Source organism: Aethalodelphis obliquidens, unplaced genomic scaffold (assembly GCF_003676395.1).
Source record: "Aethalodelphis obliquidens isolate GAN/ISIS:26980383/991018 unplaced genomic scaffold, ASM367639v1 scaffold10, whole genome shotgun sequence".
Lineage (NCBI taxonomy): Eukaryota > Metazoa > Chordata > Mammalia > Artiodactyla > Delphinidae > Aethalodelphis > Aethalodelphis obliquidens.
The window spans coordinates 26,526,122-26,552,238 of NW_020837954.1; the positions used below are offsets into that span (position 1 = coordinate 26,526,122).

Genomic DNA, 26,117 nt, shown 5'->3' on the forward strand with positions numbered 1-26,117 from the left:
CTGTTCATCAGATTTTTCTGTGATCCTCTATAATAGAGATCTCAAGTTTTAAGGCTATATTTTTGAGAATTCTTGAGAATGAAACTAAGAGCCTGAGTTTTGTTCCCACCTCTGCCACTAATGCTATGTGAGCAACCCAGTGGATCTTTGTTTTTTGTTGTCGTCTTTTGTTTTTTAATTAATTTTATTTTATTTATTTTTGGCTGCATTGGGTCTTCGTTGCTGCGTGCAGGCTTTCTCTAGTTGCAGCGAGCGGGGGCTACTCTTCGTTGTGGTGCGCGGGCTTCTCATTGTGGTGGCTTCTCTTGTTGCGGAGCACGGGCTCTAGGTGCGTGGGCTCAGTAGTTGTGGCTCACAGGCTCAGTAGTTGTGGCACATGGGCTTAGTTGCTCCACGGCATGTGGGATCTTCCCGGACCAGGGATCGAACCCATGTCCCCTGCTTTGGCAGGCAGATTTTTAACCACTGAGCCACCAGGGAAGTCCTGGTATCTTTATTTTTTTTAACTGAAGTATCAAATCAGCAAGCATGTGTTGACAGCTTACTAGATACAAGGCTCTGTGTTAGTACTATGGGAAAGAAAGTCCTCAAGCTCAGGAAGTGGAATATCAGGCCAGGGTATAATGACACCAGTACACCATGATCATAATACAATGCCCAAAGGATGACAGTCAATCTGTGTTCCATGGGGGCTCAAAGAGCAGGAAAGATGCCTCCTAGCAGAGATGGCATTTGAAAGGACCTTGGAAGATCAGGAGGTCTTGAGAAGAAGAGCATGGTACTGAAGGCCAGGGAAGGCAGGGAGGGTAGACAGCAATGGGCACAGCATTCAAGGTGGAGGAACAGCATAGAAAAGGCACAGAAGCAGAGAAATCTGGGAGTTGTTCAGGGCCGTGCTTACAACTGCTACTGATCTACAATGAGTTAAGTAGAGAAACTGAGAGTAAGCATTTTAAAAATTTATATAGTAATTTGAAGGAGTAATTTTCTGTTCAAACTAATACTTTTTAAAAAATTGAGCTTGTGTTTATGTCCTTTTATTTCATTTTTCATTTACTGTTAAACTCTTTTATCTTTAACTATTGCAATCAATTGGAAATTTTTAAATTGGTCCTTCGCCACAAATAGTTTAAGAAGCACTGGGGTTCAGGGAATGTCAAGTCTCTAGCTCCATACAGTGTCGAATGTGAAGCAGAACTGGAAAAAGTAAGCTTGAAGTGGTATTTTGAGGCATATTGAAGGGGATGGCTTTTTAAAGGTGATATAAGTCTATTGGTGGGCTCAGAGAAGGCAAGGAGACAGGAAAGGATGGGAGGAGGATCTGAAATATGTGAAATCTTCTGACTTCTAAGTGTTGGATCTAATTGTAATTTTGTAGTAGTTCAGATGAAACAAAACATATCTGAGGACCACGTGTGGGCCACTGGTTTGCAGTCTGACATAGGCAGATGGGGCTGAGTTACTCAGTTAAACAGGTAGCGGCAGAGGATCAGCGCTGCAGTCCCCTGGGTCCCAGAGGCCATGGAAGTGGAGTTCTGTCACTTAGATGGTGCAAGAGCAGTGAGATGTTCCAGAACAACTGAGGGCACTACAGCACAGAGAACCTAGAGACTTGGCTGTGGGCATGAAGGGGGCCAGCAGTGACTTGTGCACCAACAACCAAAGACTGGGCAGAAATGAGAACATCCTGGGGTACTGGGGGTGGTCTGTGAGGGCACTGATCCACCACCCACTCCTTGGCATTTCTGAGTGTCCCCCAAATTTAGGCATAACCTTTGGAAACGAGATCATAATGGACTCATCATATCATAAGTTGACTGTGATTGAGCTTCTACCACAAGTGGAAAGGAGGTTCAAGCAGAAATTCGGTTCACATTTGTGAACTGTTTTAGTTCACTTTCTCCAGCAATGCTTGGATTGGACAGGCTGGCACCTACTTTATTTCCCATGAGTGCTATCAAAGAGGCCCATGGTCAGAGCAGATCTGTACTTTAAAAAAAAAATAAAATCCCAGGGCTTCTCTGGTGGTGCAGTGGTTAAGAGTCCGCCTGCCAACGCAGGGGACACAGGTTCGGGCCCTGGTCCAGGAAGATCCCACATGCCGCGGAGCAACTAAGCCCATGCACCACAACTACTGAGCCTGCACTCTAGAGCCCGTGCTCCACAACAAGAGAAGCCACCGCAATGAGAAGCCCACGCACCGCAACGAAGAGTAGCCCCCACTCGTCGCCAACTAGAGAAAGCCTGCGCACAGCAACGAAGACCCAACGGAGCCAAAGATAAATAAATAAAATTTATAAAAACAAACAAAAATCCCAAATACTTCCTGCCTGTGAGGAAAGAGTGTGAAAAAGGCAGCACTTTTAAAGACACACACTCTGCTGAACTCTGAAGACTAGGGCTGCCAGAAAGTTGGGTTCATTGGGGAAATAGCTCAAACCCTCATTAACAATCTAAATTATTTATTCCTGCATAGTCATTAGTGGGACCAGTGAGGTCAGGTCTCAGGTTCCAACACCACCATTGGGGAGATTTCGTGATGACAGCTGGAGAGGAAAGGATGAGAGAGAATGCCGGTCCCGGAGGCTAACACCCGTGCCCAGCATGGGATGTTAGGCACTGAACATGGAATTCCCAGGAGGCTGCTGCCGCTGCTCTCATTGGCCAAAGCTAAGTAAGAATGATGCAGCAAACATGAAAAATAAAGAGAAACAGTGTTCAACTGGGGATGAGAGTGAAGAGCAAAACTTTTCCTCTATTATTAAGCCTCAATGTAGTAGCACATTTACCATATTTTCCAGGGAGCTTTTCAAAAGAAAAAGCTTTTCCTGAGCCGAGGAGAGGAATTGGGGCCTGCATCTCACTGGAAAATAGCAAAATCTGTTTGACTTAAGAGTCAATATGGGAGAGCTGAGAAATATGTCTTGACTGACAGGGGCTGTATTTCTCCTTTTCTATCTAATGTGCTCTTGCTGTTTAGAATGTATTTTACTATAAAGGAAAAATTATCCAAATGTCTCTCCAGCTCTTCCAGCAATGCTGAGTAATAAACAGGAGTTATGAGGGTGAATAGTTTATAGGGATGACACTCCATCATCCATAAACATGGCTGAAAAGAGGGGAAAGGGTAATTTGCAATAGCTAATCCCCTCTCATATACATGAAAATATACCAGACAGCCTGCCCTGAAATTCGCCCCTGTTCCCTAATCATTGCAGCAGCCTCCTAACAGGCCTCCCAGTTTCTTATGCTTTACCAGCTGTTCTCTACCCACCCGGCAGCCAGGAGGATCATAAAGCCCAAGTCGCAGCTTGTCACCCTCTGTTTAATACCATCAATGGCTTTCTTTTGCACTTAGAAGAAAATCCAGATTTCTTGGCCTCCAAGGCCCTGCTGACCTGTGTCAAAGATAAACAAAGCCAGATGCTGGTTAAAGTGGTAAGGACAGATTTTAATCAGCAATACAGTTTGCAACAAGAAAGAGTCCACCATGAACGGAACTCAACCTGGATTTGCCAAGGAAGTGCAAGATTACAAAGCGCTAGTCAGTATAAGTGCAATTAGACTGGCTGTGTCTGTTGGCTGGCCACTGTGGAAGTTAGGATACTATCTTCCAATAGAGACTGAGAGACAGAGGCCTTATCCTCAGGTCATGGCCAGAACAGACAGTAAATTTTTTGACAGCCTTGAGTTTTCTTAGGTAGGGGGGCGGGGGGCTAGGGTTATCTTAGGGATGTGGCCTTGAGCTGTTAGAAAATATGTTAGTGTTTGTTCAAGTCTTTATAGATCAAGCTTGAGACCTAGTCGAGGAGAGGGCTCCGAGGAGCCTGGCTCAAGGTAGGCTGAGAAGAGAATCTTTATCACCTGCCCTTTCCCTACCATCACTCCCTCCCCACTTAACACAAACATACCCACCACCCACCTTGCTCATGCCCTCCTCCACCCTGCTCTGTCTTCGGTTCCACAGTATCATGTCCTTCCTGCCAAAGAGATTTTTGGCTCATACTATTTTCTCTGCCTCTTTTCTCATTTGGACATCCAGTAATAGCTCATCCTTTATGACTCAGCCCAAAGGTCACCACCTTCAAGAGACCTCTTCTGACTACCCTGTCTAAATCAGAGACCTCTCTGTTTGTCTCTATCTCCTTTGCCTTGTTGCTGTTTTCTGTCTCCCTGTTGGGCTATAAGTTCCATGATGATAAAGATCAGATCTGTCTTTATCATCAGTATATCTCAAGTATCTAGCATGGTACAGAACAGATGCTCAATAAATATCTGGTGAATGAATGAATGAATGAATGCTCTCCACCCTCACCCAGGTCTGACTTCCTCCTAGATTGACCCACTGTGAGTTACTTGGGGTTTACCTGTCATTTGAGCACAGAATAGTTCTGCGAGACTTTGAAGTACAAGGTAGAGAATCTTGTGTTCCTGCCCCAAAATAAAATTTTACATAAAATGTCCTCGTATCTGAGAGCCAGTGTAGGATTAGGGCAAGTCTGGAGGAGTTCCCCATCTCCTCCCTTCTTTGCAGCCTGCAGGCTGAGCTCCAGTGCTGTGGTTTGCAGAGAGGAATCCTGGGAAGTCTGGCTCCAACGTGAAGCCTGCATTTGGAGCCCACTTGTCAGGACAATGCCCTTTACAAGATGATCAAAGGGCCTTTGAGAAACCTGACTTCCCAAAACCATAGGGAGCCCTGTAGTGGCAGCCCCTGCCCAACTCCTAGTATCCTGGAGAAAGACCAGTTCTCAGAAATTTGAAAAAAGGACGATTTAGCCAGTACTATGCTTAGTGAAATAAGTCAGACAGAGACAGACAAATATTGTATGATATCACTTAGATGTGGAATCTAAACAAATAAACTAGTGAATATAACAAAACAGAAACAGACTCATAGAGAACAAACCAGGGGTTACCAGTGGGGAGAGGGAAGAAGGGAAAGGCGAGATAGGGGTAGGGGATTAAAAGGTACAAACTACTGTGTATAAAATAAATAAGCTACAAGGATATAGTGTACATCACAGAGAATATAGCCTATATTAAATAATAGCTATAAATGTAGTATAATCTTTAAAAATTGTGAATCACTATGTTGTACATCTGAAACATATAATATTGTAGTTCAACTATACCTCAATAAAATAATAATAATTAAAAAATATTAGAGGGGGCTGCCCTGGTGGCGCAGTGGTTGAGAGTCCGCCTGCCGATGCAGGGGACACGGGTTCGTGCCCAGTCCGGGAGGATCCCACATGCCGCGGAGCGGCTGGGCCCCTGAGCCATGGCCGCTGAGCCTGCGCGTCCAGAGCCTGTGCTCCGCAACGGGAGAGGCCACAGCAGTGAGAGGCCCGTGTACCGCAAAAAAAAAAAAAAAAAAATTAGAAAAAAGGGAAATGACTAAGCCTTTGTGGGTGATTCAGAGAGTTAGCAAATCTACCTGAGGGTTCACTGGGGTGCCGAGGAGAGGAAAGAGGGAATAACAGTGTCCACAGGAGATCTGGAAAGCAGATTATTTAAATTTATATGCTAATATATGAGATCATAAGCTCTGCCTTATTCATTACCTGCTTTCAAGCATTCAGAATTGGCTCTTCTATAATGTTTAGGGGAAGCTTTGTCAAAATTCTGTCAATGCAAATGTTGATCTCCATTGCCCTGCTCCCAATGCTGCCTCTCCAAACCCTTTCCTCGCTGCCTTTTGGGACGTGACATATTCCCGGTTTTCTTTCTCCTTCCAACCATTTTTCTCATGAAAGTCACTTTTCTGTGACTTTCCCTCTTACTCCCACTTAACTAGGAATACCGGGTTTTCCTAGGATGCAGTCACCAGCACCCTCTTTTCTTTCCGTAGTTTCTCAGGGAGCCCATCCTCACGGTTCAACTACAGCTTTATACCGACAGCTCCTCAGTTGACATCTCTAGCCTGGACCACTCACTCAAGCTCACTCCTGAATCTCAGGAGTGTTCACGGGTATAAGCGAAGAAACATCATAATTCTCCCTCTGTCCTCTGAGTTCTTGGCTGAAACCCCTGTAACAACAACAACAACAAAAACAGGTTAACCAGAGAAAACCAATCCAGCTATTAACATGTGCAGCACGCATCATGCAGGAGAACCTAAACCAAAAATAACTCAAAATGGCAGCTTAGAATTCCAGCTTACAGCGCATTTTCGACAGAGAACAGTACATTTGTAGAGAAATAACAGGACAGAGCAGTTTTAGTCTTCCAAGGGTAGCCAGCTAAGGAGGGAAGATAAATACATGGGAGGAAACTAATGGAGTAAGGTTTGTTTGCAGATTTCTCTGTTGCATCTCTGGGCTGACGAGAGTCTACCTCTAGTAAAAGGAGAATTTATAACCTGCCTTTAGGCAAAAAAAGGGGAGCTTTTTCTGGGTTTGTTGCTTCTCAATTGCCTTCAGCTCAAAATAATTTTTATGTCACAGAGGTACACCTATTTGGCGGTGACATATTCTGGTTTCCTTCACATTTACATCAACCATCACCTCAAACTCAGTAGGTCCTGAACGTGATTCCTCATGTTCCCCAGCTGGGTCATTTGTACCGATGCTCCTGCTTCTATGCCTGCATCCACCATTCTTCAATTCTCTGATGTGTGACATTCCCGAGGTCACCTTTAAGCCATCCCCGGCTTATCCCATGCTGAGTCCCACCGGCTCTGGATTGTTTCTTTTGACTCTCTCTGGCCTCTGTCCTCATATTAAGACTATTTCAATCATAAGTGACAAAACCCTAACCCAACCTGGATCAAGCACCCAAAGGAATTTATGGGCTCACATATCTGAAAAGCAAGACATTTTCAGGAATTGTCTTTTTCTACCTCTTGGCTCTGTTTTCTTTGTGTTGCTTTCATTGTCAGGCAAGCTTTTCTCCTGAGTATCAAGTATGGAAGGTGAATCCTTCATGCTCCCTGTATAGGACTAAGGAAATTCCTATTCATTCCTATTCCATTTCTACCATTAAAATTGAGATTCACTGGTCTGCTTTTTGCTTTTAATGTTAAATCATGAAATTCCAGAGCCTGACCTAAAAAAAAAAAAAAGGTGCAAGTCTTCAAAATTAACAGAAGAGTCTCAGAAAGAGATGAAGGAGATGTTCTCTCCCAAGGAAGAATAAAGACCTCTCTGCATTTACATCTTGTTAAAAAAGATCTGATTTAATGGGGCATTAAATTGACAGCATTCATTAGAATATCAAACTTGTCTTTCTATGTGATAGAGACTTGTTACCAACTTATTCTGTTGTCTTCGGAAGAATAATTTGAACAAAGGGCTCTAGTAAAAACTGCTAAGACTTTAAAAAAATGTTGCAAGTTGTGAAAATAACCTCAAAGAGCAACCTGTATCTCTGATTTGTTGTCTGACTTGATAATGCGTTGGCCTGGTAATAATGTTGACATTGCCTCCTCTACATTTCTGAAACCATATGAACTCTTGCAAATATTCTAGGCTCTGTGAGCCATGTGTCTCTGTCATAGCCATTCAGCTCTACGCTTATAGCACCAGAGCAGTCAGTAAGCAAATGGGTGTGGCTGTGTTCCAATACCACTTTATTTAGGGACACAAAATTTGAATTTCATATAATTGTCATGTGTCCTGAAATATTCTTTTGATTTTTCAATTATTTAAAAATATGTAAACCTTCCCCATCTCTCGTTTACACTGAGTACTCTACTAGAACTGTCTTTCCCCATTTATTCATGTGGCTAACTCCCTTACCTCCTTACATCTCTACATTTACCCTCTCAATGAGGCCTAACCTGACCATCCTGTTGAAAACTGCAAGCTGCATCGTTTCCCACTGCCTCCACTGTCCCCACCTCCCCTCCTATTCCTCTTATCTTATGACTTTCCCATAGGACTTACTGCCTTCTAAAATATGAAATAATTTACTTATTTATAATTATATTGCTCATCTTCCCTTGCCAGATGGCAAGCTCTCCGAGGGCAGAGGTTTCTGTGTAAAAGTTCACAGGTGCATCCAAAATGCCTAGAAGACTGCCTGGCACACAGACAATGTTGAACAACTTTGTTGAATAATTAAACAGATGGATTGATGACCTATCAACCCCTTGCTCAACTATTAGATTGGAGTTCAGGTCATCTGATAATAAAAGTCGACTTCCCCTTCTTTTTTTTTTTTTTGCGGTACGCGGGCCTCTCACTGTTGTGGCCTCTCCTGTTGCGGAGCACAGGCTCCAGACGCACAGGCTCAGCGGCCATGGCTCACGGGCCCAGCCACTCCGCAGCATGTGGGATCCTCCCAGACCGGGGCACGAACCCGTGTCCCCTGCATCGGCAGGCGGACTCTCAACCACTGCGCCACCAGGGAAGCCCCTACTTCCCCTTCTTGACGTAAATACATAGAGGGCTCGGTCTTCAGAAATGGAATTGTCTAAGATTCACTTCTTGTTGGACACTTCATTCAAGGTAGGCCAAATGCAGGAAAAAAAGACAAAATGGTTTGTAAATAAAAAAGAAGTTGAATGCTTATAATCTGCTATACGTCTTTTCCAATATTAGCTTTAACCCCTGCTCGAGTCTGGGGGTCCCTGCAGCCTTCTCTGTGTCTGAATCCTCTTCCAATCTTCTCACACCTGGTGGTGATGACCAGAGTTTCAAGTGGCTGATAACTTTGGGCCTGAAATAGACATGGTTAGGAGCAAACAACTTAGTTTTTTGCACTAAAGAGTCAATTCCAGAAAATAAAATTGAAAAGCTGCTTTCCCCCACTTTTTACCTTAGTGTGGCATGAAAGGTCTTTCTTGATCGGGTCCTTGCCTCTGTCCAAGTCTCATCAGCTGTCATTCTCTCCTACCCTCCAGCTCCCATAAGCTCTAGCCCCTCTGGGCCGTGCTGCTGCTCACTCCTTCCCTTTGTACATCCTCTTCCCTCAAAACAAGTTACCCTTTTGACTGCAAAAGAGTGTGTCTGTGTGTCTGTTTATTGCTTGTTTTCCCTCAAGGGCCTTTTAAACTTCATGAAAGTAGAAGCTTGGTCTGTCTTGCTCACTGTTGTCTCTCCAGTGTCTGAAAGCAGATGGGACTGGATCCGAAAGGGTGTTAAATAAAAGTTTTGATTATTACTAGAAGGCAACGAGGACCCACTAAAAGATTCTAAGCATTAAACTGTTATGGACAGGTTTTTGTTTTAGAAAATCAGTATCATTGCTGTGTGGGGGAATGGATTGGAGAAGGCAAGACTGGACCTAAGAAATCAGACAATTAGAGTAAACAAAAATGATGAGGGCCTGATTTGAGGCAGCATCAGTGGGGTTGGGAGAAGATGAGGGATTTGAGAGAGACATGAGAGAGAACAGCAGAAATCAATGAACTAGTGGATGTTGTAACTTCAGTAAGAGGGAGTAAAGAATAAGTCCAGGTTTCTGGCTTCAAGATTCTGGCTGCTGGTGCTGTCTGGAACTCTCACACAGTATTACAGTTGTATGTTTACCTGTGGGTCACTCCCAACGAGTCGTAAAGGGACCTTGCTAAAAGTCTTTGCATTAGCAGTGTTAGAAGAGCATCTATTATGTAGGAGGCATATAATAATTAAATGAATGAATGAATACACTGAAAATAGTAAACAGTTTGCATGATCAAGACGACGAGGAAAGCAAGAGGTAACTGGCTTCTCAGTTGCTTTCTGCCTATTGTACAACTAGGAGGCTGACAATAAAGTTTATTTGAGCGTCGACGTGCCCCGACGTGGCCCCGCCTTCGCAGCCGGAGCCGCGATTGGTGGGCATTGGCCGGCGGCGGCCGTCCCTAAGCTACGATTGGCTAAAGCCGCCGTCATTTCGGAGCGCCCGACGCCCGCCCGCCCTCTCGCCGCGTCGCCGGTGTCTGTGCCGCCCGCTCCTCCTCGCCTCTCCTCTCCCGGCCGCAGCCTGGGGGACCGGAGCGAGCAGCGGGCACCATGTTCCGACGCAAGCTGACGGCCCTCGACTACCACAACCCTGCCGGCTTCAACTGCAAAGGTGAGGAGGCGGTCCCGGGCCCGCCGCGCGTCAGTGATTCCCCCCCCGCTTCCCCGCCGCCGGGCCGCCGTTCTCTCAGCGCCGGCACCTGGGCTCCCCACCCGGACCGTCCGCGGCCTTGTCTCCCCTGGACTCCTCTCCTCCCGGCCGCCAAGCACCTCTGCTTTCCGCCTTCCTTCCCCGGCTTCAGAGCCCCGCCACCCGCTCTTGCCTCGGCATCAGCACTTTCTGCACTTGCTGAACTCCAGACCCCACGCCCACCCCCACCCCCCCCTCGCCCGCACCCTCAACGCTCTAGAGGGAAAGTCTTCGCTTTTTGACGTAGCCCTACAGCCCCGTGGCTTCCGGGTGATTGGGCGATACCTTGAGCACCTGTTGGGGGCCAGCACAGTGGTGGAATCCGAGGAAGATGCTGAGTAACTTGAAGACTCGTTCATTGCCCCTTGGGAACTAAGGGGTGGAGTGGGGGCAGTGGGAGCCCATCCGGCAGTTTGAGCTCGAGATAGAACGAAGTCCAGGACTGACAGTGTCGGAGCAAGCGCGTATAGGAACGAGCTAATGACAGTGTGCGAGTCGTGCAAAAAAAGTTAATAGCAGACGAGCGGGGCGGTTGAATTGTAAATACAAAGGTATTTGGTAATTCACAGCATTAAAATTGTAAGAAGTATTAACATTGCTCCCCACTGCTACTCACCTACTACCCACTATTCATTTTCTTCCAGAGTTCTTGGCCTGTGGTAGACTAATAAGTTTGAAAGTGATCAAGCACACCCTGGGATGTTCAGACCATTGTATAAGTCTCAAGACTTCATAAGGGAGGCCTGAATTTGAATTCAAGCTTGAATTTTGTAATTGAAAATAATTTCCAAGCAGGATAGCAGAGTTTTGTTGATCTGTAGAAGCATGTCAATTTATAGAAACTTGTTTTTCTGCTTTGCCTTTTATGGAAGAAAAAAGGTTCAGTGGTAGTAGAGCTTAGATCTGAATTTGAATCTTTGAGCCTCAGGTTTTTTCACTGGTAAAATCGGGATATTACCTACCTCGAAATGGTGTGGGAGGATTAAATGAAACAACATCTGTACTTTTTCATGAATGCGTTTAATGTGCCATAACAGTAAAAGACAATGGGAGTCAGTATCTTCTTTCTGTTTGCCATTTAATTTCTTGTACGTTATGATTGCTGTAAATTTAACCTGGCCCAGTCCTTCCTCCTCTTTCCCATAGGAACTGGAATAATAACTGACACTTAAATAGCAAAACTGTGTGCTAGACACTGTTTTGATCGTAAATATTTTATTTAATCTTCATAACAACCCTATGAGGTAAGTCTTACTATTACTCCCCATTTTGTAACTCAAGAATCTGAGGCCTGGAAAATTTAGGTAATTAGCCCAATTTCACACAACCACTAAATGTCTGGAGTCAATTTGAATTCAGGCCAGGATATGAACATAAGTCAATCCAAAGTCTGCACTTTCAACTCCTACTTCAAGCAGCTCAAGTAACTTATAATTTTGGAGTTAAAAAAAAAAAATTCCACAAGACTGTTTGTGAAGGAAGTGCTTTACCTGTTACCTAGTGCTTCTCGTGATGTATATGGTGTTTTTATTGCAGATGAAACAGAATTTAGAAACTTTATTGTTTGGCTCGAAGACCAGAAAATCAGACACTACAAGATTGAAGACAGAGGTAATTTAAGAAACATCCACAGCAGTGACTGGCCCAAGTTCTTTGAAAAGGTAATGAATTAGAAAGTAAAATAAAACGTACAGAGAGCTTGTCTAAAAATTATATGAAGACAGGCAAGCTTAAAATTACTGTGTTCTTTTAAAATAAATAACACTAATAATGATCAGTGTTAGAAAAGCTAGACTTCAGGGATTTTACTTTTTTCTTACCATGTTTTTTTGTTTTTAAAGCAGATTATATTATCTCTTCCTACCAAACATTCAGTATTAGATAGAAATAGTATGATGAATCATTAGGCATGAGGGTGGAGGGGAGTATAGAGTAGGCTGAGGAGAGAGGAAAGCTCATGTGCCATCAAGAGTTTGAACTTGACCCAACTGGGGAGCTACCACAGTTTTAGGTGATATGACTGGACTAGTCTTCCCACTCCTCACCTTTCCCAACCAATCCCTGGTTACTCGAAACTGTCAGCTTTAAGCTTATGTAGCTGGAGAGGAGGCCCTTATCCCCAGTACTTAGATGTGTGCCTGACATACAGTAGAGAGACCTGTTTGTTTCATGAATTTATATATTTGTGTGTGTTTATTTGTATACATATATGTGTATGTATGTAAATGAATGATATATGAATATTCATTTCTGCATTTTCTCTATAGCAAAACTTACTCTGTATTCACATCTTTTAGGGCCCTATACCTGACTAGCCTGCTGCCCATTGAAAACTAACTTTATAGACTGTTAACTAATAAAGGTAATGGCACAAGTAGACACTCAAAAAAAAGGGAAGAAATAGTTTTGTCCAGAAACACTGAGACTTCTTAAATAAACAGTGACACATATTCTCTAAATAGTAAAAATGGCAAAAATCAGAATTTTTACATTACATTAAAAATATAGCAGAGATACAGTTAGAGTATTATATTAAAATAAGATGTTATTGACACGCTTGAAAACTAAGATTATGTCTTGTTTTTGCTTATTTTTAACATACACAGTTGTCCCTTGTTATGTACAATAGAAATAATCCTGAAAAGATCTGCGTATGTTATCTTATTTTTGTGGCTGGAATAACTTTCCTGTTGACCTAGTTTAATTTTAGTAATGTTTTTGCAGAAAACAGAGTTGTTTTCAAATTAGAATAAAAATTGCATTTTACAGTATCATTATTTACATTAAACATTTTTATTAGCTCTATTACTTTGACGAGCTCTCTTCCTTTAAGAATATGAAAAGTAATGGTCACTTCGGCAGCACATATACTAAAATTGGAGCAACAATATAGAGAGGATTAGCATGGCCACTGCACAAGGATGACATGCAAATTCGTGAAGTGTTCCATATTTTTAATTGAGTTATTTGTAGTGAGGTGGATGGACCTAGAGGCTATCATACAGAGTGAAGTGGGTCAGAAAGGGAAAAACAAATACCATATGCTAACACATATATATGGAACCAAAAAAAAAAAAAACAAACAGGTTCTGATGAACCTAGGGGCAGGACAGGAATAAAGACGCAGATGTAGAGAATGGACTTGAGGACCCGAGGAGGGGGAAGGGGAAGCTGGGACGAAGTGAGAGAGTAGCATTGACATATATACACTACCAGATGTAAAACAGATAGCTAGTGGGAAGCAGCTGCATAGCACAGGGAGATCAGCTCAGTGCTTTGTGACCACCTAGAGGGGTGGGATAGGGAGGGTGGGAGGGAGATGCAAGAGGGAGGGGATATGGGGATATATGTATACGTATAGCTGATTCACTTTGTTGTACAGCAGAAACTAACACAACATTGTAAAGCAGTTATACTCCAATAAAAATGTTAAATAAAAGAATATGAAAAGTGACTAAATTTTCATTTACTGGTGTTTAGGTACCTAAGTTTCTAGTTTTATGAATTAGAGGATTGTGTAAGTTACATACTGCCTCTGACAATGGGCAAGTTTATTTACCATTCTGTGGCTCAATATTGTTATCAATAAATGGGGATAACAGTGATATCTATCTCATAGGAGTGGTATGTATTGTTATTGAAATATACCTATGTACCTTTTCACAGAGGTGCCTGGACCATAGCAAGTGCTATATGTTTATTAATTTCCCTGCCTCTACTACTATTATTGCTACTACTGGATTATTTTCCTTTGCCCTTCAAGAGTATTTTTGAAATTTTTAATAGGCTTCTTAAGACTTTGAAATATATTGTTAGGATTTTATATTTCTTATATTACATCTACGATGGCCTGCTCACGTGTACAAGACAATACAGAGTTCCACATGTGGAAGGGTATTGAAGAATATGAAAAACTTTCTGATGAAAAACACCCAGAAATGACAGTAAAGTAGTATAACCTAAAGATAAATATATTGGAACTTACACAGATATTATCTTTCAAGGTGGTTTCTTTGGAATGATGATGTCATTGCTTAAAGTATATTTGGAACTTCTTTTGGAAATACTTTTAGATCAGGAGACATCTTTTGAATATCCTTAATATTGACAGTTTTTTTATATTTGAACATGGATTTGCTTTTTGCATCATGACTAAATCTTGTGAATGAGGTGCTTTTTTTTTAAAGCAGGGGAATAAAATTTTTGATTAGAAAATAAGTGATGGCTAAAAAGTGCTGATTCATTAATTATCCCCCAAAGAATTTCCAAAAAGGAGTTCCAGAAGTTTTGAGTAATGTCATTGTTGGTGGAATTAGATTTTAAGTTCCTAAGAGACTTAGTTTAAGGACATACTCATTTGAATATGCAGCTTCTGACATTTATTCAAAACGCTTGTATGTCACATGGCTTACTCTATTCAGAAGCATTTCCACGATATGAAAGCTAAGGTTTAGATAATAATTGGTTTTGTTTTGTTTGGGGTTTTTGGTACATCCTCCTTTTTAATTAAAGTCCTTTTTATTTACCTGCTCTATGTGTATTGAGACCTGGAATCAGAAAGTTTAGATTCAGCTCCCCGATTTAAGTCGTATAACTGTCAGCAAGTGTTGACCTCTAGGCTTCGGTTTTCTCATCTACAAAATGAAGTTATTCTGCATCTAGGCAGTGGTGCCCTATCTGGAATCTGCAAAAGTAAAAATTTCAAAAAGCATGATGGGCCTACTTCATTTTTTATCCCTGAGTGGTACACTTAAGTGTTTCCTTCCTTTGGGTTATATAATTGCATCAAAGGTTTAGTAATGTAAATGTTATAAGAAATTCTTAGAGATCCAAACCAAGGTCTCTTTCAACTCTACCATTTTTTTATTTTGTGACTTTATAGTAATAATGAAACCAGACTTTTTATTCCCCTTACAGTATCTCAGAGATGTTAACTGTCCTTTCAAGATTCAAGATCGACCAGAAGCAATCGACTGGCTTCTTGGTTTAGCTGTTAGACTTGAATATGGAGATAATGGTATGTTTTGTGGGGAATGTCTGTTTTAAAGAGAGAGAGAGGAAAGGTGGGAAAGGAGTGTAAAAATGTAGGGAACTTGCCGGTTTGTCTTACATTGTTTTACCTTTGGTTCATTTTAAGTTTTGTACATCCTCGTCTCACTTTACAGCATCTGTTTAAAAATTTACTTTTTGTAATTATTCTTCTGTATCCAGCTCCCAAATTGTCTAGGAAAGAATTTTCTTTTCTAAAATTAGAGAGTCTCCTTACTCTCATAAGATATTAAAAGCACTGGTTTCCATTGGTATTTAGATTTTTCTTTTAGAATTTGAAGGCGATGTCTTCTGAAGAAGAAGGCTAATTGAACGTCTTCTCACAATGTCACATTACTTTGGTGAATTTGCCATCTTTCAGTCTGTACCTTAGCCTTTCAAGTTCACTTGTTGCTGCTGTCCCAGAATTGATAGGATTTCAAGTGTTGGTTGCAGCAGGTAATTTCACAAGAGACTGAAATATACATCTAATGCAAATTTGCACTATAGGCCAAAATATATTTATTATTATTGTTTAATGTTATTTTATTACAGATACTTGTATCATTGGAAGGTTTTGAATGTTAGTACCTGTAGTAAAAATAGTTTTCCAATAAACTGTTTTCTCTCAGGCCATTTCAGTTTGAAAGGCCTGCTAACATCTGAATGTAAGATCTGATTATCTTACTTTACCTCCATCCGCTGCATTTATGTTGTTCTCTTTCATGGGACTGTCAGTTCCAGTCCTCTTAATGATTTACGTTTGAAGCCTTTTTAATGTCTTTGGCCTCTCCCTTTTCCTCTCATTCTGTTCCATCCTTTTTTCCCTTGTCATATCTTTCCTTCTCCATCCTCACTGCTGTCGCCCTAATTCAAGCTCTTGCCACTTTTTCCTGAGATTATTGGAATGTCTTTCATACTAGTCTCCCATCTATGTCACCCTCTAGTCTCATCCACATGGCCCACCAAGCTAATTTTTTGAAACATAAATGTTTTAGAATGCTACACTTTGTTTCCAAACGATAGTTCCTTTTACGTATTCAGAAACCATTGCTTTCCCATTTAACCCTATAGCTTTTTAAGTCATTCGCCACTTTCCATTTTGCTTATGTCTTACTTGCGCCACTAAATAGTAAGCTGATACTCAGCTTTGTTTCCTACATGGTACCTCTATTAGTTTCCTGTTGCTGCTGTAACAAATTACCACAAACTCAGTGACTTAAAAGACTGTTTATTACCTTACAGTTTTGGAGGTCAGAAGTCCAACATCTGTATTAGGACTGAAGTCAATTTGTTGACTGGGTTGGTTCCTTTTGGAGGCTCTAGGGGAAGATCCGTTTCTTTGTCTTTTCCATCTTCTAGAGGCTGCCTGCATTGTGACTCTGGCCCCTTTATCTTCAAATCTAGCAGAACATCATCTTCTAAACTCTGTGATTCTGCTCTCATTGTCACATCTTCTCTGACTGACCTTCCTGCCTCCCTCTTATAAGGATGCTTTGGTTACATTGGGCCCACCTAGGTAATCCAGGATAACCCCTATACCCCCAATTTCAAGGTCCTTAATTTAATCACATCCACAAAGTCCCTTTTGCCATGTAAGATACCATATTCATAAGTTACAGGGATTGGAATATGGACATTTTTTTGCGGGGGAGGGAGCAGTCATGATTCTCTCTGCCACAGTACCTGACATAGTTTCTGGTGTACAGTAGGTGTGCTTATCAACCATAAATGCTTGGTAAATTCAATACATGAATGTTTATACATACTGGTGTGGAGCATCAACCAGCTGTTTTTTTGCTGGTTCTTCAAACTTAAGTTTCAGGTGCCTTATGGCAGAAATCTTAAGGAAAACTCAAAGACTTTTTCTTTACTATGGAGCCTTTAGCAAAATATGCCTGTTCTGGTCTGAGTTGGTAGAAACTCTGTTAGTTAATTGGCAACAAAGTATTCTCCAGCTTTTCAAGTTTTTCAGCTATTCCCACATAAAATTATAGTCACATTTCAATTTATTTCTATTTTACCCTTATTTAGTCCATTTGTCCCATTTTTATAATACTTCAACTTAGGTTACCTAGGTTGTACCAAGAACAGTAGATGCCATATGATTGTGTATCCTTGTAGTTGACTGTATTACTGTTAAGTACAGTTACTTCTCATTGATAAGCATGGTCTTCTTTAATGTATTAAAAAAAACTGAGTTTGCATGAGAAACACTGCCCCTTATCGGTAGGAGGCACTGCTGTGCTTTTATGGTTTTATATTAATAAGTTGCATTCTTCTTGACTTTTAAGTTATTTAAAATTTTTATTCTTATTTGATAAAACCATTGTGAATTTTTATTGTTTGTGCCTTAACGTTTTTTAAAGCCTTTTGCTAGCTTGTCAATTAAGGTGATTAAAATCTGACTTAAATTCTTTTAACTCTTTTGACATAATTTTAGATTTACAGAAAGATTGCAAGAATAGTAAAAAGAATTTTTCCATACTCAGATTCTGCAGATATTAACAGTTTACTTCATTTGCCTTATCCGTCTCTCTCTCTATATATACATACTCCTAATTTTTTCTAAACCATTTGACACTAAGTTGTAAATGATTTCTCTTTTACCCTTAATGTGCATTTCCTAAAAAAAGTCATTGTCTTACATAGCTACAGTACATTTATCAAAATCAGGAAATTAACTTTAATTCTTTACTGTTATCTGTATGTGAGATTCACATTTCATCATTTGTCTCAATGTTCCTTATGGCAAAAACAAGCAAACAAAAACCTCCAAAGCAGTCCTGGATCATGTGTTACATTCATTCTCCTTAGTCTCTTTAGTCTCCTGCAGTCTGGAATAGTTGTCATGCTGAGTTGTCATGCTCAGTCGTCATGCTTCAGGACACTGACATTTATTTTGTAGAATGTCCTTCAGTTTGAGTGAGTCTGATGTTTCCTCATGATTAGATTCAGGGTTTGTAGTTTTGTTAAGAGTAACACAGAAGTGGTGTTGTGTTCTTTTAAGTGCATCGTATCAGGAGGCATGTGTTGGTGATATGCCTGAATACTGGTCATGTTATTCTGATCACTTGGTTAAGCTTTCTTCAGTGTAAAAATTACACATCTTGTGGAGAGATATTAGATGATTTCTATATGTTTCTCCTCTTCAAACCTTAGCTTTAGTATACGTTTGATGATTTTTGCCTGAGTCAATTATTATGTTGATTATGATGACTAGAAGGTGTTTTTCTAATTCCATCATTCCTCTACATTTATTTTTTGTCTTTCCACTATAAGGAAGAGCTTTCCCTTCTCACCAGTTTATGTTTGTTTGTTTATTCAGATCAGTGTAGATATGTGGATTCTTATTTTACTCAGTGGGTCTTAATCCTTTTTTGTCATCGTGTATTTTGATGTTTACATTGTTCCAGGTTTGGCCAGTAGCTCCTTTAAGCTAACTCCTGTCTGATTTAAATTTTAATCCTTTTATTTTCCCATTTTTTTTCCATTAGCAAATCACATAAGCACTATAGCCAAAGATGGCATTTTGGGCCTTAAGTTTGGTGAATTACTATTAAATATTTTTATTTGTAAAGTCTTTTAAAATATTATTTAGTATTTTTCAGGTAAGAGTAATAAAATCTCCTTTTGGAATTCTGCATTTTAAGTCTCCATAAAATAAGTTTAGGTTTGTATATGATGGTGTATTTGAAGTGATTTTTTTTTTCTTTTTGCGGTATGCGGGCCTCTCACTGCTGTGGCCTCTCCCGTTGCGGAGCACAGGCTCCGGATGCGCAGGCCCAGAGGCCATGGCTCATGGGCCCAGCCACTCCACGACATGTGGGATCCTCCCGGACCAGGGCATGAACCTGTGTCCCCTGCATCGGCAGGTGGACTCTCAACCACTGCATCACCAGGGAAGCCCTGAAGTGATTTTTTTTTAGAAAGCAAGGTTTTTGGTTTTGTATACAGCATTCACAGAATTTGTGAAGAAACTTCTTAGTGTGTTTGTATTTAACCTCATGTGACCTATACTTACCCTTCTCCCATTCTTCTACCCCTACCAAGTTTGACAGGAAGCTGAAAAGCAGACTTTCTCTTCTAAAATTTAGATAGTTTTTGAAATGTTTTACTTTAAGAAATGTTAATGAAAAGATACTTGTGTCTGATAATCATTTCAGCTTAATTAAAAAGCTAGTCACATTGTCTTCTAGTAGATTTTTTATTATAGCATTTTTTTTTGAATGCTTGGGTTGTCTTATGCTTGTAACCAGTTTGGCTCAGTTAAATTCAGTAAATAAGCAACGTTTGTTTTACCTTAAGTTGAAGCTCTGCAAATTGTATTTTTGCCTATTTTTACAGCTGAAAAATACAAGGACTTGGTACCTGATAATACAAAAAACGCTGACAATGCAGCTAAAAATGCAGAGCCATTGATCAATTTGGATGGTAAGTTTATAAATGCATAAAAATGATCATCAACATTTTTGGTTTCTTAAATGTTTTTTACTTCCTAGAATGAAGTCTGGGTTTATTTGGTTGTAGTAGATTAAGAGTGTTTCATGCAGACAACATTTGTGTTGATATTTTATTCTCTGTGCTGTTTTTTACTGTCAGTTATAGTGTGCTTTCTCCCTCCTCTTGTAGCTGAATATCTGAAACTGAAAATGCTCTTCTTTCATCTGCTCATAGTAACTTGGGGGTTTTGATTTTATTTAATCATGGTGGTGATTGTTTGCCTTCCTGGGTGCAGAAAATATTTTTTCTAATCTAATGACAGTATGAGACAAGTGTTAAAATTTTTCATTGTTTTAAGTCCCAGATGTCTTTAAGTAATTCTTTCTCCTTTTAAAAGTATTAAGATTCTAATTACTTAGATTATAATATGTTAAATATTCTTTCACTGACTGATTGTGACCTGTTATTTATGAGTTACCCTTAATGAATTAATAAGCTGCTTGGATGCTCTAGAGCTGCTGCTTGGAGAAAAGGTTTTGGGAAAACTGTCCATTGAAGGGAATCTGTGTATTAAAATTAATAGCTTTGGGAAGAAAGGTTAATTAATAGTGTTACATAAATGGGCCTTGCAGAGAAAGTTACAGAACAAACCTCATGTGAGTTAATTTAGTCATTTATTGGATTGTTCACTTTGGTTGATTAGTAGGAAAACCATTGATCTCATCAGTTTACTTGATTTACCCCATACTGCTTTTGTCAGCAGCAATTTTAGAAATTAAAGAGATTTGTTGTTACTAGAAAATAAATTTTTTTTAAAGTTTATATGTTTACATATACATTTGTAATTACATGCTTGCAGAGCTGTAAGTTTCCATTTTTAATCTTTTATAGTAAATAATCCTGATTTTAAGGCTGGTGTAATGGCTTTGGCTAACCTTCTTCAGATTCAGCGTCATGACGATTACCTGGTAATGCTTAAGGTCAGCTTCATATTCTTGATTCTTGACAAAAACTCTATATATATAACTCTGTATATAATTTTAAAAACTTCATTTTCTAAAAATAACTGTTTGATATTTAAATCTATGGTAGAATGAGGAAAATGTTGGAGGAATGTGGGACATAAAGCAGATTTCTTGAATTCATTGGTTTTAGCTTACCTAACAACTAATATCAAAGAGTGTTTACTGTGTGCCTGCCACTGTGCACAGATGACTCATTCAATCCTCCCAACATTCCTAGAGGTGGATGCTAGTGTGTTTTTAAAATATGTATATGAAGAAACTGAGACTTAAAGATAATAGATAAATAATGTTCAAGCTGACATAGAAAATGAGAGTCAGGATTTTAATCTAGGCACTGGACCTTATGCTCCATTCTTTTCTTTTTTGGCCGCATGGCATCTGGGATCTTAGTTCCCTGACCAGGGATTGAACCCACGCCCCCCGCATTGGAAGCAGAGTCCTAACCACTGGACCGCCAAGGACGTCCTGGTCCATTTTTTTTCCTATATCACCCCACTTCTGTTTAATCAGTCCTTTTAAATATTCATGGTCTGTATTCATTAAGATTGTGGAAAATGCCAAACTTACAATGGTGAATTTGGTCAAAAACATACCCCCAAATCTCTTTGAGGAATGAATGTTTCTGTCCTCCAAGCCCCCCATCCTAGATAGGCCACTCAGTTCATACCTTACAGCAGGGAACCTGATGGTCTAAAAGAGGCCTCTTATTTCTCGGTGGAAAAATATACTCATGCTTCAGAAGATTTATGTTGAGTAATTTTGATAGTCTAGTGGGGGGAAGGGGAGGGGCAGGGGAGTGGTACTACCAGACTTGGAAGTTATTTTAGAAATTATTATTGATTTTATGAGAAATTAAAGAGCTTTAAATTACTTTAAACTGCTTTGCAGGAAATTGAATAATTTCACTCTACCCACAAGAGATCATAATTTATTCTCCTTTTTAGAATTGTATTTATTAAATGACAGTTGTAATATGGGAATACTGTTCTATTCCTAGATTATTATAATTTTCTATACTGAATCTGAGTGTTAACTCAGAGTTTCTCAACTCAGATTGGACGCCAAGAGACAAAAGTTGTTTTTAGTGAAATTTAGCTCTTTCAAAGGCTTGTTCCTTACTCAGGCAATTATAGAAATTGCTTTGGAACAGTTCTACGGTGGTTATGTCAGCTTTAATCATAAACTGAGTGAGAGGAGAACAGACAATGCTAGCATATTTGGGGTGCTAAAGTACAATATAAGTCAGTTATAATCAAAAGCTTTATAAAATTCTAATCCCAGCATGTTTGTCCTTTTGAGTTATTTTAAGAAGGATTCAAACAATACATGACAATATGGAAAACATCCATATTGCAGCTGTGAGAATCAATACATTAACTGTTTGGCAACTGGACTGTGTAAAATACATTTGCAGTTACTGTTAGATTGGTTTAATTCTTTTTCAAATGTAGCATTTGGTTTGTTTTTATTAAAAATAATTTTTCAAATTTTCACACTTATCTTGGGGTTGCAACTGTCATCCACTAATTAAAATTCCATTAAAAAATCTTACTTTTTATGTGTGAGCAGGTGCGTGTATGCATTTGTGTCTGCAGTGGTAAAATGCCTTGCTAATGAAAAAAATGTGTCCTTTGAAAGATCTGAAAACATTTTACTGTAATAAAGTGAAGAAAGCAGGGACAGTGTGTATGATATGCTACCCTTTGTATCAAAGGTGCATATGTGTGTGTGTGTGCGTGTGTGTGCGCGCGCGCGCGCACGCACACGTGCACTTGCATATATCCCTGAGTGTGCTTGTAATTTGATAGAGGCCTTGTGAGTATACACAAGGATCTGGTAGCAATAATTGTTTTCTGAAAGTATGGCTGAAGCTTGGGTAGAAAGGAGACATACTTTTTCGCCATGTGTCCTTCTTTATTTAAAAAAAAATTTTAGCACACACAAATTACCTATTCAAAAAACGTAATTGTTATGAACATCATTCCACATTATTAAATACTAGAAGTGAAAACTTTCATTACAGTAGCTATTTTTTAAATTTTTAATTTGCTGGGGAGTTTGTTAATGAATTAGGTATTTCTAATTTCATCAAATTGGGCATCCTTATTCTGTAGTCTCAGAGAAGAAAAGATAACAGACAGCCTATAAAAAGTAAAAATACTATTTTGGGATTTCTTAGGCAATTCGCATTTTGGTCCAGGAGCGCCTGACACAGGATGCAGTTGCTAAAGCAAATCAAACGAAAGAGGTATGCTGTTTTTTTAATTTAAATAAATTTTAAATTAATTATTACTGAAAGTTTCTTTTGGTTGTCATAAGTTTGAACTTTACCTGAGAATGCTTAAGATACCAATTCTGTGTTAGAACTGCCCAGAGAAAGAATAGCTTACTTCAGTGGGATTGAATTTGATTCTGAAGCAAACTGTATCCAGTTTTTTTTTTTTTTTTTGTGGTACGTGGGCCTCTCACTGTTGTGGCCTCTCCCGTTGCGGAGCACAGGCTCCGGATGCGCAGGCTCAGCGGCCATGGCTCACGGGCTCAGCCGCTCCACAGCATGTGGGATCTTCCTGGACTGGAGCACGAACCCATGTCCCCTGCATTGGCAGGCGGGCTCTCAACCACTGCGCCACCCGGGAAGCCCTATCCAGTCATCTTTGAGTGAAAAGTGAACTTCATGTTTATCTCACTTCATTACTTTTAAGAAGCCTCCAATAGCATATCCACAGTCTACCAGTTCAAAACCACCGCATGTGCCCAGTTAAAGTTTATTTCAAAGAACTTAACACTTGTGAAATTTACTGGGTTATTTTGACTAACTGCTAGAAAACAGGACACACCTTCTCTTTTTTAGTAATTCATTTTCTTTTCTATTTAAGTCTTTATCTTCACACTTTTGTTTCTTCAGAGAAATCTCAGTTTATTCTATTTCCTAGCATAAATCATAAAAATGTAGCCTGTTAATAAATCTAGGCTATTTTTAGATGAACTGTCCTAGAAACCCAAATGCCCCTGAAGTCCTCTTGACTATGGGTCAGTACAGAGAATGTCCTCAGGGGTTAGCAGCTGCAGGTGTCTGATAATGCCCCTTCCTGCTACACAGATGAAGGTCTTGGGTACAGTCCACATTCTGGACCCTGGTCCTTCTATTGTGTCTCCCTCACCCTCCAATTCCCCAATTGTCCTCTGATCCCATCTTTATCGAAGCCCAACAGTATTAAGGTTATTAATGCCGGGGCAGTGTAGTCTCCTCTAAAAGACAGTTTCTTTTAAAGTTTCTTATTGACTTATTAATTATGTATGAATCAGGCCACTGGAAATTGGATTAAAGATCAGCTTATTTCACCCACACTATAGAACAGACAGTAAATTGTTCTGGCATAATAAAATCATTCATCATTCAGCAAAATTATGCCTTTGGTTTGGAAGGCAGTGCAAATAAGGCCATAGCCAAATCTCTTTGCTCTTGTTTGCAAAGTAAAATTCAGCTTATTTTCAATGCTCCAAATAAATCTGAACTTTAATGTCATCTCAAAAGATACTATGTTGGGCTTCCATCGTGGCGCAGTGGTTGAGAGTCTGCCTGCCGATGCTAGGGGACACGGGTTCTTGCCCCGGTCTGGGAAGATCCCACATGCCGCGGAGCGGCTGGGCCCGTGAGCCATGGCTGCTGAGCCTGCGCGTCCAGAGCCTGTGCTCCACAATGGGAGAGGCCACAACAGTGAGAGGCCCACGTTCCGCAAAAAAAATAAAAAAGATACTATGCTATAATAATACAGTGGAAGAGTTCTATAGTTGAGTGTTCTTGTTTGCAGTCGTTCATAACTAGCATTTGGGGCGTGTGGTCATCTTCAGGGGTGCCTGTTCCTAGGTGGTCTGTTGGCAGATGAAGGGAGAACAGAAACTCTGGTACCAGACTGACACAGAAAGCTACTCAAGTACAATTCTACTCTAGTTTTTTGCTAACAGAATTTTCATACCCATTTGTTTCTTCATGTGTATAATGTATTACTAGTGATTTTAAAGCATTTTGAGTCTGGGTAGATTTGCATTAATAATTAGGCAAGAAGTGAGTAGTGACAGCTTAGCATTTGTACTGTTGAAAGTATAGTGACTTTTTTTAAATCTGGCGATGATTTTATACGGTATAATCAGCAGAAAGTCTAGACTGCCTGTCCTCGTTTTTATTTGATAGTTACTGTGAACTTTATACAGGTTGGCGCCACCGCAGTCACCATCTCTGGTATATCTGTGCAGGTGCTGACTCGTTAGCTAAATGGTTTAGATTCTGTTCATTTTCCTAGATGACTTCAGAGTAACTTTTAAATGAACTGTTGAAAGTTAATATAATCTGGTAAACATCATGCTTGCAGAAAAAAGCTATGTATATTTTAGATTTGTTCAATTCATAAAGGCAAATTAACGTGCTCCGAAGTAAACTTGCTCGAGGAAATTCATCTTAAAAGTAGTCCTGGGCTTCCCTGGTGGCGCAGTGGTTGAGAGTCCGCCCGCCGATGCAGGGGACACAGGTTCATGCCCTGGTCTGGGAAGATCCCACGTGCCGCAGAGCGGCTGGGCCCATGAGCCATGGCCGCTGGGCCTGTGCTCCGCAACGGGAAAGGCCACAACAGTGAGAGGCCCGCGTACCACACACACACAAAAAAATAGTCCTATTTGCCTGGTACACAGCTGCTTACTATAACTGAAACGGTGACAGTGGCAGCCCTGCTCAACCTTCCTTCCATAGCAGTAGTGACAGCACTTCTGCAAAAAAGAGCTATTCTTTCATATGTCTGGTCTTAAAGGATTGGATGTGTTATGGGACTAGCTGCCCACTACATGTAAAGGCCATTCTTTCCTAACTAGTTGTAGTAGGAAAAAACTAACTCATAAAAAGGCAAATTTTAAGAGAAAATTCTCAGGCACCTTGCCACTGCAGCTAAAAGGGTTAAAATAATAGCTAGCTGCTTTTCAATTTGAGGTGAGAAAATGTGAACGAATAACTATACAGTCTGATTTTTGTCCTTTTTCTTCTAAAGGGCTTGCCTGTTGCTTTAGACAAGCATATTCTTGGTTTTGACACAGGAGGTAAGTAAGTGATTTTGTTTTAATTCAAACTGTTTATAGAGACTTACTGAATATTTGGGGGAAATGAGTGAATATATGCAAACGTTATTGATTAATGCAGTGTTTCTTATGAAACAGATGCAGTTCTTAATGAAGCTGCTCAGATTCTGCGACTGCTGCATATAGAAGAGCTCAGAGAGCTACAGACAAAGATTAATGAAGCCATAGTAGCCGTTCAGGCGATTATTGCCGATCCAAAGACAGACCACAGACTGGGGAAAGTTGGAAGATGAACATTTTAGGATTTCAGCTTCTCACCTACTTAGTACAGTTGGGAACCGTGTACGCTTTGGCATGTGTTTGGAAATGTCATGTCTTCAAGGGAAGAATTCCAGAAAATTGACTATGTTCTACAGGTATTTACCATCACTGCATTTTCTTTAATAAATTTGGGAAGGTGATTTTTTTGTTTTTTGACCA

At 40.2% G+C, this 26,117-nt stretch overlaps 1 protein-coding gene and 1 non-coding gene across 2 annotated transcripts; both read left to right on the forward strand.

Annotated features, from left to right (window-relative positions):
* Positions 1-9,779: 9,779 nt before the first annotated feature.
* RTRAF (RNA transcription, translation and transport factor) lies at positions 9,780-26,098 on the forward strand. The gene is made up of 8 exons (XM_027111237.1): positions 9,780-9,999; positions 11,614-11,738; positions 14,995-15,094; positions 19,453-19,539; positions 20,440-20,528; positions 22,753-22,821; positions 25,610-25,658; positions 25,776-26,098. The coding sequence occupies exons 1-8, from the start codon at positions 9,939-9,941 to the stop codon at positions 25,928-25,930; spliced, it is 735 nt and encodes a 244-aa protein (XP_026967038.1). The 5' UTR covers positions 9,780-9,938; the 3' UTR covers positions 25,931-26,098.
* On the forward strand, positions 12,924-13,033 carry LOC113623070 (U6 spliceosomal RNA). Its single transcript, XR_003433763.1, has one exon. It is a non-coding gene; the product is annotated as a U6 spliceosomal RNA (small nuclear RNA).
* Positions 26,099-26,117: the final 19 nt, after the last annotated feature.

What these genes read in the sequence shown, in the direction of transcription:
- RTRAF (XM_027111237.1), top strand. Translation starts at nt 9,939, where the DNA reads ATGTTCCGACGCAAGCTGACGGCCCTCGACTACCACAACCCTGCCGGC. An exon ending in TGCCGGCTTCAACTGCAAAG is followed by an intron (nt 10,000 to 11,613) that starts GTGAGGAGGCGG and finishes TTTTTATTGCAG; the next exon opens with ATGAAACAGAATTTAGAAAC. An exon ending in TCTTGGTTTTGACACAGGAG is followed by an intron (nt 25,659 to 25,775) that starts GTAAGTAAGTGA and finishes CTTATGAAACAG; the next exon opens with ATGCAGTTCTTAATGAAGCT.